Source organism: Hippoglossus hippoglossus, chromosome 21, assembly GCF_009819705.1.
Source record: "Hippoglossus hippoglossus isolate fHipHip1 chromosome 21, fHipHip1.pri, whole genome shotgun sequence".
NCBI lineage: Eukaryota > Metazoa > Chordata > Actinopteri > Pleuronectiformes > Pleuronectidae > Hippoglossus > Hippoglossus hippoglossus.
The window spans coordinates 698,831-713,400 of NC_047171.1; the positions used below are offsets into that span (position 1 = coordinate 698,831).

The window sequence follows — 14,570 nt, forward strand, 5'->3', positions numbered from 1 at the left end:
CCCCCTTTCCTCCCTCTAACAGGCTTATTCCAGCTCATTAGTCTGGTTAGAATGAAACCACACACACACACACACACACACACACACACACACACACACACACACACACACTCACACACACACACACACACACACACTCACACACACACACACACACACGCGCACACACACACTCACACACACACACACACACACACACACACGCGCACACACACACTCACACACACACACACACGCACACACACACACACACACACACACACACGCGCACACACACACTCACACACACACACACACACTCACACACTCACACACACACACACACGCACACACACACACACACACGCACGCACACAGTCACAGTGTCACACTTCATCTTAAAATGTGAGTTTAACACAGGATTTATGACGTCACTACCAGTCATTAATATTATTATATTTAATAGTGATGTTTATAATACTAATACTATTGTTATTACTATAAACGGATCATTAATTATCATTATTATATGTTGATATTTAATATTAGTGATGTATAACAATATTTCAAGAATAAAGTCGGAATACTGTATTATAAATGAAAAATATAAAGAAGCTTTTATTCTGAAAGGGTCGTAGAGAAGAGGAAAAGGAAGTATATAATAAAGACGAGTCCAAACAACAAGTTAAAAGTAGAGAGAGATCGAGGCGGAGTGATACCTCCTGTCAGCGGGAGCCAGCTCAACTCTGAGTCCAAGTTGTCTCCTGTTTGTCTCTGTACTTGTCTCCTGGTTGTCTCCTGTTTGTCTCCTGTTTGACCCTGGTTGTTTCCTGGTTGTCTCTGGTTGTCTCTGTACTTGTTTCCTGTTTGTCTCCTGGTTGACCCTGGTTGTCTCTGGTTGTCTCCTGTTTGTCTCCTGGTTGACCCTGGTTGTCTCTGGTTGTCTCCTGTTTGTCTCCTGGTTGACCCTGGTTGTCTCTGGTTGTCCCTGGTTGTCCCTGGTTGTGTCCTGAGATGAAGAGGAGACTCCTGCTCGTGTCCAACTCCACCCTCCACGGTAGTGGGTACCTGGGACACTGTCAGGACAACATCTCTGTCTTCTTCGGAAAGTAAGTGTTTGTATTTACATGTACTGAAGTAACTGAAGTAACTGAAGTATATTAGAGAGTAAATATATTTAAAGAGACACTGAATACTTCAATGTGTTTTTAGCTTTAAACTAAATTATATAAAAAAACATTCCTTTTGGTTTTAAAATCACTTTTATTTTCACGTTTATAAAAAATCCACGTGTGTGTCTATCATGACTCATGACGCCACCTAGTGTCCCATGCTGCTTCTGTCCCAGTGGTTGTCTCTGGGCCTGGAGACGTGTTAGAGGACGTTCAGGGTGAAGTTTCACTCACTGTCCACCGCAGACTTCAGCTCCTCGTTACCTTCAGAGGACAGGAAGTCTGTGGACGTGGGACAGTGAGTCAAACATCAGCTGAAGGTCTCACACGTAGAAGCTGTAGTGTTGAATCAGGGAATCACGGTGAATGTTTCCTGTGAATTTCAGAGACGTGAAGTCGGTTCTGTTTGTTCCTTACGCTCTGCACGACAGAGACGCCTACACCAGAACTGCCCGAGACAAGTTCAAGACTCTGGGTGAGTTCTGTTCATCACTGTTTCATTTTTTATCTTGAATATCAGAGTTGCTGAGCAGAGACAAATGTCCTCGTGTGACATCCTCTGCAGGTTATGAGCTGGAAAGTATCCACGAGGCCTCGGACCCTGTGGAGGCCGTCAGGAAGGCCGAGGGCTTCTTCATCGGTGAGGAGACAGCGTCCACTTCCTCCTTTCCTCCTGTTTGTTCTCCTCTGTCCTCCCACTGTGTCCTCACTGTCTCCTTCTCACTCCTTGACTCTGGGTCATGTGACGTGTCTCTACAGGAGGAGGGAACACCTTCCGGCTGCTGAAGAGTCTCTATGACAACAAGGTGGTGTCGGAGATCAGGAGACGGGTGTTGGAGGTGAGTCGACATCTCCTGAAAGTTGAGAAGTTGTGAAACAGTTTAGAAAGAAACTGGTCGAACTGGAGTTTCACTTTGTTTCGAGCACAGAGATAAAATCCTACATTTCATTTCCTGAACAAGAACCAGGACAAGATGTTGTTTTGATGTAGCGTCTGCAGGGAGGAACCAGAAGTGGCACCTTCTGTCCTTCTTCCCTCCTCATTGTAACCCCCCCCCTCCCTTCAGGATGGCGTCCCCTACATGGGCTCCAGCGCCGGCACCAACGTGGCCACCGTCAGCATCAGCACCACCAACGACATGCCCATCGTCTTCCCTCCGTCCTTCTCCGCCATCGGCCTCGTGCCTTTCAACATCAACCCTCACTACCTGGACCCCGACCCCGGCAGCCGCCACATGGGGGTGAGTCCGAAGCAGACAAGGGGCCGGTGAGGGGCCGGTGAGGGGCCGGTGAGGGGCCGGAGAGGGGCCGGAGAGGGGCCGGAGAGGGGCCGGAGAGGGGCCGGTGAGGGGCCGGTGAGGGGCCGGTGAGGGGCCGGAGAGGGGCCGGTGAGGGGCCGGAGAGGGGCCGGAGAGGGGCCGGTGAGGGGCCGGTGAGGGGCCGGAGAGGGGCCGGTGAGGGGCCGGCGAGGGGCCGGTGAGGGGCCGGAGAGGGGCCGGAGAGGGGCCGGTGAGGGGCCGGCGAGGGGCCGGTGAGGGGCCGGAGAGGGGCCGGTGAGGGGCCGGAGAGGGGCCGGAGAGGGGCCGGTGAGGGGCCGGAGAGGGGCCGGAGAGGGGCCGGTGAGGGGCCGGTGAGGGGCCGGAGAGGGGCCGGTGAGGTGCCGGCGAGGGGCCGGTGAGGGGCCGGAGAGGGGCCGGAGAGGGGCCGGTGAGGGGCCGGAGAGGGGCCGGTGAGGGGCCGGAGAGGGGCCGGTGAGGGGCCGGTGAGGGGCCGGTGAGGGGCCGGCGAGGGGCCGGTGAGGGGCCGGAGAGGGGCCGGAGAGGGGCCGGTGAGGGGCCGGTGAGGGGCCGGTGAGGGGCCGGAGAGGGGCCGGTGAGGGGCCGGTGAGGGGCCGGAGAGGGGCCGGAGAGGGGCCGGTGAGGGGCCGGAGAGGGGCCGGTGAGGGGCCGGAGAGGCTCGTCACTCACTGAGCCGCTCGGTGAACTTTCACCAAATGCATCTGTTACTAAAACAAAGAGAAAATCAATTTAACTTCAGAGAATAAACTGAACTGTAGGAGGAAGCTGCAGGAAACAAGGTTTTCTACCTGTGGTTGTTATAAGTTCCTTTTCAGGGGAAAGACGTCTCACTCACCTTTTTACAGAATTCATCATCGTCAACATTTATTATAAACTTGAATTATAAATCATTTATGTTGTAAATTGTAAGTAACTCATATAAAACTTCATTTTGTCAGAAGATTTTTGTGTTATGTCTCATATTTAATCTGCAGTTTCCACAGGAAATGAAGCAGTGAGACTGAAGTGAGATATGAGAACAGGGTCATTGTTTCAGAGGAGAAACCTTTGACTCTGGTCACAGTTACATCATCTCTAGAACGTGTTACTCAACTCGTTCATTCATTCATCTTTAGTTATCATGGTTTTATTTGAGACTATAATCAGTTCAAAGTCTCTCCGGCTGTAAACTGCAGCTGATAGTGATGCTGCACTGATGGACTTTGTCTTCAGAGTCTGATCTGGATGTGATAAATATCTGCCTCGTTAGGTTCAGAGCTTCAGACTCTTCAGTTCAGTCCTGAACATCAGGTGTGAAAGGTTCCTCAGACCAAGAGGAGTTCTGGGTCTGGATCAGACTGAACCTGGTTCTGTTCCAGAGTGAAAACACTTTGTTGGATAGTTTGGACTGACCAATCACAGGAAGTAGAGACAGAATTAAACAGTAGAAGAAGAAGAGGTAAAGGTAGACGAATGACGACGTACGCATGTCTGACAAAGTTCTTTACTTCTTTAAACACTAACCCGATCAAAATGAAAACTCTTCTCTTCATATTCAACCCTGAATCGAAATTTGATAAAAAGTTGTTGGACTGTGAATAAAGATGGACGACATTGACGACTCCCAAAAGTGAAGCCAAAATGTCTTGAGTGCCCCCTGGTGGCTGGCTGCAGTATAGGTCATAGTTAAAATACATTTGAATATAAAGATGGTTTCTGTTAATTCTTCTTTGTCTTGAACAGGAAACCAGAGAGCAGAGGATCACTCAGTACCACGAAGAACCCGACACACCTCAAGTCCTGGTGAGTGGTTTGAGTCCAGAGGAACCAGACTCAAGGTTCTTCTACATGTTTCCTCAGGTCGGAACATGAAGGAAACGTGGATTCACATGACTTCATTGTTTTGCACCAACCACAGGAACGTCTGCGTCTGTTGAACTTTGTGTTTTAGGCTCTGAGAGAAGGGTCCATGCTGCTGGTGGAGGGAAACAGAGCCACACTACTGGGAACCACTAAGGCCAAACTCTTCAGCAGGTAAACCTCACATATCAGTTCTGTCTGTAGGAAGCAGGACCCACATGAAGGAGATTCAAACGTACAGGAGTGTGAGATCCGCTCCACTGAAGTGAGCAGGAACCAGAGGAACCAGAGGAACCAGGAGACGTCGGAAACCCCCTGAACACTCACTTCTCTTTATAGATTCTCTATAGACCAAGATAAACTCAGCTCATCAGCAAAATCACTTTCAGACTCAACTCGGCTCATGTTCTCTTCGCTGGTGATTATGAAACTGTTGCAGGTTTATGACCAACATGACGTCTTCACTGAAAATGCATGATGGTGTTTATTGCTTGGATTCCTCATTGTTCGGGGGTTTAGTGCCTTGCTTATGGGCACTTTGACCCTCTGGAATTGAACAGTCCTCATGAACCCGTGTCCCTGTGATTTGATTGGTTGTTTCAGGGGACGACCCTCGGTGGAGTACGACCCCGGCAGCGACCTGAGCTTCCTGCTGACGGACGGCGGCCCTTCGTCCTCCTGATGCCACAGATCGTCTCTTCTTCTTCACTGATCCTTCTGCTTGAATCACAATAAATGATTTAAAGAAACATCGTTGTCTGTGTCGATTGAAGTTTGACGTGACGGCTGCTGTGAACTTTAATGTTTTCATTCACGTTATAGACTGAATTAAGATGGACGACATGACAGCTCTGCTAAAGTGAAGCCAATTCATGTAGATCACCCCCTGGTGGCTGGCTGCAGTATAGGTCACAACCCCTCCTCCTCCATGTTAGCAGACTCAAAGTGTTTCTGGGGTTTGGTTTTAATAAGTCATATTCAATGACTGGTGAAATGACATCATCACCACAAGATGGCAGCGTTCGTGTCTGAGATATCTTTTCTGGAGGAAGTGGAGACGTGTCTTCGTCTTTATTTATAAACAGATTTATTTGGTCTGAACCTCCTCGTCTCAGCTACAGATTCTGAAGCAGAGCAACCATCAGCCACCAGGGGGCGAGTCAGACGGTCCGTGGTGTGAATGCATCATCGAGTTAAAGAAGCACAGTTAACAAGACGAGACGTGACACCGAGCCAAATGTGAACAAATCAGTTTATTTCATTCTAAAGGTGAAATCATCTGTGTCAAAGTTATTTTAGTCTCTAGGTGAAAGAATAGATACATCAAAAAACCCCTAAAACATGTTGTCACGGCAGAGGAAGAGAAACAGTGGTGTTAAATATAAAAGAGTAGAAAGAGACGCTGCAGATCCGACTCACATCAACACGTTCAGTCACTTCTCAAACCTCAACCCTCAGCTTGTTGCTCAATCTTTTGTAAAAAGCCTCAGGTCATCAACAGTGAGTAAATCAAATAAGGCAGAAAAATACTATAAAAGAAGAATCTGTTGAGTGAAGTCCAGTCCGGTCAGTTCGTCAGAACGAAAAGGAATAAACCCAGACGTCCTTAGAACCTGTTTAAAGTTAGATCAGTGCAGTAAAGTCAAGATAAACCTGTTTCCATCTAACACAATAAAACGTCATCTCTGCAAAGCTCGTTAGTCTAAAACAGAAAATCCATTTCCTCCAGTGGAGACAGCAGATTCCACTCAGAGTTCAACAGACAGGAAGTGAAACTCCGACGTCAGGTTCGGTCTCCGGAGGAATTCTGGGAGTTCACTTTAATGCCTCGTTTCTTTCTGCTGCTGAAACTAAAACACTAATGTTCCTGTGGACTGATTCTTATTCTTATATGTTCTTCTTATGAACAACTTTAAACATTAGTTCATTATTTGAACCCAATATGGGTGAAGTTATAGCAAAGTTTGTGTTTTCTTTCTAATACTTTCACACACACACTCAGACACACGTTAAATAACCAGCTGTTTTCAGTCGATGTCGTTCTGAGCAGAGCCGCAGACATATTCAGAAAAATACTATTTTAAAATCAGTGCTAAACTAAAAACTGTAAGTAACTATTAGTTAAACCCCGCCCACCTCACTTCCTGTTGTCATGACGTTTCCAAACGTTTGGCAGCGATAAACGATTATTTCCAACGTAAATGAATCTGAATCAAGGAATTCATTAAAACCTCTGATTTAAGAGGCTGAAGGTCGTTTATTAAAATAGTCACTTTTCTGATGACTCCTCACAAAAACCAAACTTTGCCAGTTTGGTGTTGAGAGGGGCCGGACCGCCTCCTGTCAATCATCCCTCATCATCACTGTCCTGTATTAAAAACTAAATAAAGTGAGAAAGCCGCAGCAGCGAAGCTCTGACAGGAGAAGTTACACACACAGGAAAAACTAGAGGACGATATATTACTGACGCACTTTAAACTAAATAATCTTGATCCAGAGACGTGAAAACTGCTGCTGATGATCTCATGTTGCTGCTGAGACACTTTGACACACGGCATTATTACATTTTAATAGATTTTCTGATGATGGATTTATCTCTCAGTCGATTGAGGTCTGAGTCCAGGTCTTAAAACACTGAGGAGCTCAGAGTTGTCCTTCTGAATCAGCAGCTCTGGACTTTCAGGGCAACAAACACAAGCAGCTCATTCATCGTCTTGAGTTTGGAAAAAAAGTGCAAATTAAATATCAGGCCAAGCCACGAGGTGCAGATGAAGTCCTCAGATCTCCAGAGAAATGTTTGCTCCTCTAGATGTTTGGATCCCCTGAGATGAACATGTCCACAGAGAAGGTTAAAGGTTAGTGGACACCAGGTCACCAGAGAATCAGAGAATCCTTCCTGAATGTCGATGACAGACGTGCAGCTTGAGGACTCAGGATTCTCAGGATCTGATCTTCTGATCTGATCTGATCTGAAACCATGTTTCTGGAGCTGAGAGGAGTTCATCTGGGACCAGGACGTTTGGCACAAACACAACAAAAAACTAAATCCCTATGGAAACCTAACCCAGTACCATTATCTGCCACTCGGCGAATACAGTGAAATTCTCTCAACAGCCTTTTACCCTGATTCTCTCCTGGACCTTTGTCCAGTATTTACAGAGTTTGACCACTAGGCGTCAGTGTTGCCGTTCTCCTCTGGCTGCAGCTGCTCCTTCTCAGTGCAGTCGTCCTGGGGGGGGCGGACTCTCTTGAAGAAACCCAGCTGAGGAGAAGAAGACATGTTTAGTGTTGGGGGGGGAAACATTTCTCTGGAAATAAATACATGTAAGTAATCGTTTCTGTTTCATAAAGAAAGAATCGGTGGAAACTGAAAAATAAAACAGATGAGAAATAATCAAATAAACGACTGGAGATGTTTCATCACTGTCGAATCAGGAGGCCTCTGATTGGTCCAGACTCCTCCTGCAGCAGGACAACGAGCCAAGCACGCCAGCATGAGGACGTGTCCTCAGAGACAACAAGGACCAGGAGTCCTGCAGGAGGGGGTCTGGTCCCACAGAGACCTGGTCCAACAGAGACCTGCTCCCACAGAGACCTGGTCCCACAGAGACCTGCTCTTGTCCAACAGAGACCTGGTCCAACAGAGACCTGGTCCCACAGAGACCTGCTCTTGTCCAACAGAGACCTGGTCCCACAGAGACCTGGTCCCACAGAGACCTGGTCCAACAGAGACCTGGTCCCACAGAGATCTGGTCCAACAGAGACCTGGTCCCACAGAGACCTGGTCCCACAGAGACCTGGTCCAACAGAGACCTGGTCCCACAGAGATCTGGTCCAACAGAGACCTGGTCCAACAGAGACCTGGTCCCACAGAGACCTGTTCTTGTCCAACAGAGACCTGGTCCCACAGAGACCTGGTCCCACAGAGACCTGGTCCAACAGAGACCTGGTCCCACAGAGATCTGGTCCAACAGAGACCTGGTCCCACAGAGACCTGGTCTACCAGCTCTTTTCAGTTCTTATAAGAACGTTTCTGTTTGACTGAACGTTTGAGTTGATCAAAGTTCCAGTTCTACGAACGCTCCCCTCTGGAGGAACCAGAGTCCGGTGGTTCAGACATTAACAGAGGATCCCAGATGGTCAGATTGTTCCTCACCTTGTACATGATGAAGATGAGCAGGGCCAGCAGCAGCAGACCTGCCAGCACGGCCAGAGCCACCACCCATGCTGGGACGGACTGAGGAGGTTCTGCCACCCAAATCACCGACACCGTCACCTGGAAACACACTCAGTTACCTGGGCAGACTCAAGCCCTCCAGGTGTTTGTCCTTCAGCTGCTGTGTGTGTCTGTGTGTGTCTGTGTGTGTCTCACAGTGGTGCTGTTGGACGGTAGCTCAGACACCAGGTTCTTGTACGGCATCTCGATGACACTGAAAGAGGCTGTAGCTCGAACCTCGTACGAACGATTCTGATTCTCAGTCTGAAAAGAAAAACAACGTCAGTCTGACAAACGTTCTTCAGTCACAAAGATCAAACCTTGAGGAACTGACCTGGGTCCTCTGAAGTAGCTCCTTTGTTTCAATTCAAATATCAAACTCTACTGATATCTACGACTTATTGTTTTCAGGAAACAGACTTTGATCAAACTCTGTTGTGCAAATGAACTATTCCAAGAAATCTGAGACAAGAGTTGTGTTGTGTGTTTCTTCACCCTGAGGAGGTTTTTGACACCCAGTCGGGAGTAGATGGAGAGGATGGCGTACTTCTTCCTCTCCAGACGGCCCACCTGACACTTCAGCCTCAGACAGGCTGCTGAGGAGCAGTCCTGCACACACACAGACACACACAGAGACACACACAGAGACACAGACACACACACACACACAGAGACACACACAGAGACACACAGAGACACAGACACACACACACACACAGAGACACACACAGAGACACACAGAGACACACACACACACACAGAGACACACACAGAGACACAGACACACACACACACACAGAGACACACACAGAGACACAGAGACACACACAGAGACACAGAGACACACACAGAGACACACAGAGACACACACACACACACAGAGACACACACAGAGACACAGACACACACACACACACACAGACACACACAGAGACACAGACACACACACACACAGAGACACACACAGAGACACACACACAAACATTAAATTGTTAAATAATTGAGTCATAATGAAATAAGTCTTGATGGTGTGCGTGTGCGTGTGCGTGTGTGTGTGCGTGTGTGTGTGTGTGTGTGTGTGTGTGTGTGTGTGTACCAGTATCTGCACATCAGTCTGTGAGTCTCTGGACTCCAGGTCTCTCTTGCGAACATGGTTTCTGTTTCTTCCCTCCGTCTCTCGCTCTCTGGGCGGGATTCCGCTGATGTTCTTCTCTGAGGTCAACGGGTTCTGACACACACACAATATATATATTCAATTATCTATAAAGCTTCAATCTATACCAACATGTGATCGTTGAAACTCATCAGAACTGTGTTAAATCTGAAGCTGGGTTATTTTTAAATTTTATTTTCAAACCTGCAGAAATCTGTAGTTTTTGATCAACAGTACATTTCGTTTGGACCAATCAGGTGAAAGGAAGTTTGGTTTGAATGAGGGTCGGGCGCTGGGCCTGTGTTTTCCTCTGGGGCCTGATACACTGATGGTCGTGGGTTTTGTTGCTCCACCAGTTGAACAATGCACTGCAGCAGGTTCTGTGTGCATCATCATTTAAACGTGCACGTATGCAGCGCGAGTGTTTCTCACCGACACGTTGAGCGGGTTGATCTCGATGTCGCTGGTGCAGTTGATGGGTCCATCCGTCTCAAATCTTTGGATGTAGAGCAGAGAACCGTTCCTGAACTGGTACGGCCACTGGACCTCCAGAGCCGCTTTACTGATGGTGCTGGGTCCACTGTTCAAGAGCTGAGGGTCCAGTAGAGTTAATGCGAACCAACAACCGACAAACACAACTGAGACTGGGATCGTGCACTGACGTTAAATAAACGTTTGTCAAAGATGTTTCCGTCATTTCTGTTCGTTCTTATCTCACTGATGTTTGTTAAAGTGTTTCTGATCAGTTTGGTTTGAATCAGTTATTTGATGATATAAAAACAGGCGGAGACTGACTCCTTTATATCCAGATATAGTGTGTGTACCTCATAGACGTGTAATATCTCTGGTCCGATGTCGTCTCCATCCACAGGAGGGTCTTTAGGTTTCCAGTTTGCAATAGGAAGCAGCACCTGACCAGGGGACGACGACCTAGGAAGACCCCACACACACACACACACACACACGTGAAAAACACAAACTACTCCAGTTGTGTGACTGCTCGAATTGTCTTGTGACGGTGTTTTACCCTCTGATGGACACTCTGGCGAGGACAGCCAGCTTGGTGACGCTGGAGGCTCGAGGGCTGGTGTTGTTGTACTGGTTCGAGCTGAAGAAGAAACACACATCCTTTAATTATTGCTGCAAAATAAAAAACTGAACAATAAAGAAACACATAAAAAAACATGTATATGACAGATACAAGAACAGATGGATGTTGGTTTCTGTTGCTGCTTTGTAAGAAGCAGCCTTTGACCTGATAGAGAAAACAGACGCTCCTCTGGTTGTACTTGTAATATTATAAACAGAAAGAGTCGCATTGGTTCAAATACAGACTAAGTATTTTACACAGTACAGATCTTTAATTTAAAAAGTCACTGCTTCAGATTCAGTTAAAAAAGAATCACGTTAGAGATTTGATTTTAGTTCCCTCACACATGTAGCCAGCTTCCTGATAAACTGATCATAGTCCGACTAAGAACTCTGTGAGACGATTCACAGCGATGGTTCGGATACACAACGACAGCCACCTTCTGAAATCCATTCTTTTCAATGGTCTGCGCTGCACAAGGATGATATCCTCAGGAAGGTGACATCAAAATGTTAAAAATGTGTTTTGTGTGTGTGTTCGGTTTTGACTGAGCTGTGATTCAGAAAGGCTGTTACAGATTGTCGTTGTAGTTCTGGGTTTATACGCTCAAAGCTTAAAAAAACGGACTTTCACTAACACAGAGCTGAGGACTGTGGGTGACTAAGACTATTGAAACCTATCATTAACATACTTCTACCCCCCCGCTCTGTCCCACAGAAGTACAAACACACAGAGGAATGTAGAGAGACGGCTGCTTCCTGCTGTTCCAGGGCTTTTGGGATTACCAACGAGCTCTGGGTGAAAAACAGCTCAGCTGACGTGACGACTGTTTACAAGCTGCTCAGCGGAGCACGTTGTCATCACAGCAAATAAACAACGTATCGCTGATGACGACTTAGAGGACGCGCACATCAACGTGTGATGGAATGTAAACACACATTTTCTGTCTCTGGATTTCACCCAGACAACAACCACACTGACGTGTTTTCAGTCCGGATCAGAAATAATCCGACACATGTCACATGACTTTTCAAATACACCGGTCATGTGATGTAAACAGGAAGTAGATTGTCTCTGCAGTTGGTTGCTTAGTAACAGAAACTCCTCTGAAGGAGGAGCAGTGAAGGTGAAGAGTCAGAGCAGGGACGACAAAGTGTAACTGTTACCGACAGGAAGTGTTAGCGACGCTTTGTGTTCACCGCTGGTCGTCGAGTCATGTGACTGATGAGGACCAATCAGGAAGAGAACGTGTCATCGTTTACAAACGTCTGACTTTCTGTTCGTCCAGATTAAAACACAACCACAGAGTTTTCAAACTGCGGAATTGACTGTGATCAGCTCCTGGTCTTTCAAAATAAAAGCAGCTGAATTGACTGTGATCAGCTCCTGGTCTTTCAAAATAAAAGCAGCTGAATTGACTGTGATCAGCTCCTGGTCTTTCAAAATAAAAGCAGCTGAATTGACTGTGATCAGCTCCTGGTCTTTCTTGACTTGATTGACTGATCTCCTGTTTGCAGTGAACTCAGTGATGAACAGAAGTTACTGGATCACTGTGACACTGGATCATGATTCTACATGAACTGCTGCTCACTCTGGTTTCTCTGGTTTCTCACTGGATCATTTCAGGAGGTTATTTAGATTTCAGGAGATGACGTCATCCTCACATTATGTCGTTATGCTTGTTCAGGTTCTGATCCTCTCATACAACAAGTGAGTGCTGGACTAAGACAGACAACTGACAGGACCGTACCTGACTATCTGCAGGTCAAACCTGACAGACGTGTCCTCCTCCGACAGTTGGTGCACGCTGAACCTCAACTCTGCCAGCACCTGGCCAATCACAGGAAAAAGAGACAGCAAAGGACCAATCAGAAAGCAGAAGGAGACTAAAATAGGTGGTGTGGAGGAGTGTCTTATTATGAGTGGTTATATATCAGAAACACTAAAGACACATTCCTTTGTTTTCCCTAATATTTGAATTTATTGTCAACTAAAATCTGCTCCACCAACTTCCCACAACAGCTTCAGGGTGGAACCTCAAACACCCAGAATGCATCATGAGCACGCCCACGGGTACAGTGATGTGGTCACTGACCTTGGTTCCTCCCTTCATGGGGTTGCCCAGGTCACACACCACCATCTTGGTCTGGTTTTCCTTCTTGTAAGCACAGGACAGCCTGGAGAGAGTCTGTAAATAAACACACAACTGTCAGCATCGCACAAGGTTCCACCACACATTCATCTGAGGGCTCCACACTGGGCGAGATCCAGAGACTGTGCAGGATGTGTAGAGTGAGGACCACACAGCTGCGTGCTTGGTGTCAGTGTTTGGTTGGAGTTACTGCTTCCTTGCTCTCACACCACCTCATCAACGATGGTGAAACACATGGATGTAAACATTATATAGGATGAGCTTCCTCCAGGGGTGGAGGTTTACTCCATCGTCGTCCTGGTCAGGTGCGACCGCTGGTCTCAGTCGACCACATGCTCCACACTCGTATGCGTTTATCCTGTCGCACTGTGTTTATAAAACGTATAAAGGGACGGTACCAGACTGCGGACGACCCCGGTGAAGTCGGCCTGCTGCGGAGGGTAGACGTGGAGCTCGGCCTCGTAGGCGCCCTCTCCCTGATTCTCAGCACTGACCATTAGGGTCAGTGCGTTGTCATCGCCAATGTAGATCTGCTCACGGTCGCTGCGACGACAAAACGTTAAACAACAAAATGACGACAAGAGAAATCAGTGAGATGAAACGCTGCGGACTGAAGGAATGAACAGAGAGCCCCACCTCTTCACTGTCAACTTCAGGTCTGGTTTACAGATGTTGTCGTCTCCACAGTCCAAGAGGATGTGAGCCTGGGAGGAAGAAAGGAAGGATCAGAGCAGAGAGAAAAGACACAAACAGCAGCGGAGGAGATCGGTGGTTGGATGATGAACACCCAGACGACCACATCCTCACACGCCGGTGTTACCTGCTTGGTGACGTTGGAAGGGGTCGAAATGTCGAGGATGGGCAGCAGTCCGGTGTTGTCCGCCGCCTGCTGGTAGTCCAGATTGTATTCCATCGCTACAGAGATGGGAGTGATCTTATCTCGAAACTCACGATCGTCCTGAGAGACAAAGACGTTAAGATAAATAAGATAAGAAACGCTTTATTAGATAAGAAAGCTGCATTGAGCAGCGACTGGTTCATGTTGATCTCCAGACAACAGATGTGTGTCTGAAGATAACATGGAGATGTATGATTGTGTATATTCAACACTGTATTTATCATTTATTTTGCTCATATCTCTAAAAGCCATTTTCATTAGTCGGCGTTCAGAGTTCGTGTCATTTGCGTTGTTCTTTACCCTGAGGAAGACGTACTGCTCCTCGCAGGCTTGAACTTTCCCGTTTAACACCGTCATGTTCTTGGAGTACTGAAAGGTCCGACTGTGCAGAAAGAACACGCGCTTCGTCGCCTCCTTCTGCTTCAGACGATCCACAATGAGGTCTACTTGGAACTCTGGAAGCGAGGATTAGAACAGAAAAAGGGGATGAAGGGAGAAGATGATGATAATGAGCTGGTAACTGAAGCATCTTTTGTGTTTTACTCACTGAGAGTATCTGGAGCTCCACGGCCGCTGGCCTTCAAACAGTACTTCACCTTAAAACTGCAAAACACACACAGTCACAACCCCGCACACACACACTGCTCGTTTCTATCAGGTCTACGGTGACAACGTGTGAGTCAATGTCACTGCGAGAGGACGAGGTCAAACAGGTGAGAACTCACCAGGACACGAGCGTGGTGCTTCCAGGAAGTGTGCAGGTCTTCTCCTCT

The 14,570-nt window shown here is 47.5% G+C and overlaps 2 protein-coding genes and 1 long non-coding RNA gene across 4 annotated transcripts in view; 1 reads left to right on the top strand and 2 right to left on the bottom strand.

Annotated features, from left to right (window-relative positions):
• Positions 1-629: 629 nt before the first annotated feature.
• On the top strand, positions 630-5,045 carry si:dkey-69o16.5 (uncharacterized protein LOC100149419 homolog). The gene is made up of 9 exons (XM_034573366.1): positions 630-828; positions 973-1,088; positions 1,538-1,626; positions 1,717-1,791; positions 1,911-1,990; positions 2,219-2,392; positions 4,172-4,231; positions 4,380-4,462; positions 4,892-5,045. Exons 2-9 carry the CDS (start codon positions 994-996, stop codon positions 4,968-4,970), a joined length of 735 nt encoding a protein of 244 aa, XP_034429257.1. The 5' UTR covers positions 630-828; positions 973-993; the 3' UTR covers positions 4,971-5,045.
• Positions 5,046-5,522: 477 nt separating this feature from the next.
• On the bottom strand, positions 5,523-6,773 carry LOC117754494. The gene is made up of 2 exons (XR_004612438.1): positions 6,623-6,773; positions 5,523-6,590 (listed from the first exon to the last, which is right to left on the bottom strand). It is a non-coding gene; the product is annotated as an uncharacterized LOC117754494 (long non-coding RNA).
• Positions 6,774-7,260: 487 nt separating this feature from the next.
• Positions 7,261-14,570, bottom strand: part of itgav (integrin, alpha V) — a 24,876-nt gene continuing 17,566 nt past the window's right edge. The window contains exons 17-32 of one of the 2 annotated variants that reach the window (XM_034573361.1): positions 14,523-14,570; positions 14,345-14,400; positions 14,098-14,252; positions 13,720-13,857; positions 13,536-13,603; positions 13,298-13,442; positions 12,843-12,935; positions 12,498-12,577; positions 10,685-10,765; positions 10,482-10,587; positions 10,090-10,248; positions 9,601-9,732; positions 9,000-9,113; positions 8,661-8,768; positions 8,445-8,564; positions 7,261-7,550 (exon numbers count right to left, since the gene is read on the bottom strand). The exon at positions 14,523-14,570 is cut by the window's right edge and continues 60 nt beyond it. In XM_034573361.1, coding sequence (XP_034429252.1) covers positions 7,458-7,550; positions 8,445-8,564; positions 8,661-8,768; positions 9,000-9,113; positions 9,601-9,732; positions 10,090-10,248; positions 10,482-10,587; positions 10,685-10,765; positions 12,498-12,577; positions 12,843-12,935; positions 13,298-13,442; positions 13,536-13,603; positions 13,720-13,857; positions 14,098-14,252; positions 14,345-14,400; positions 14,523-14,570 — 1,696 coding nt within the window. In that variant the 3' untranslated portion in view covers positions 7,261-7,457. Of the gene's footprint in view, positions 7,551-8,444; positions 8,565-8,660; positions 8,769-8,870; positions 8,915-8,956; positions 9,114-9,600; positions 9,733-10,089; positions 10,249-10,481; positions 10,588-10,684; positions 10,766-12,497; positions 12,578-12,842; positions 12,936-13,297; positions 13,443-13,535; positions 13,604-13,719; positions 13,858-14,097; positions 14,253-14,344; positions 14,401-14,522 lie in introns of those variants that run through there. The other variant, XM_034573362.1, reaches the window with a different exon arrangement.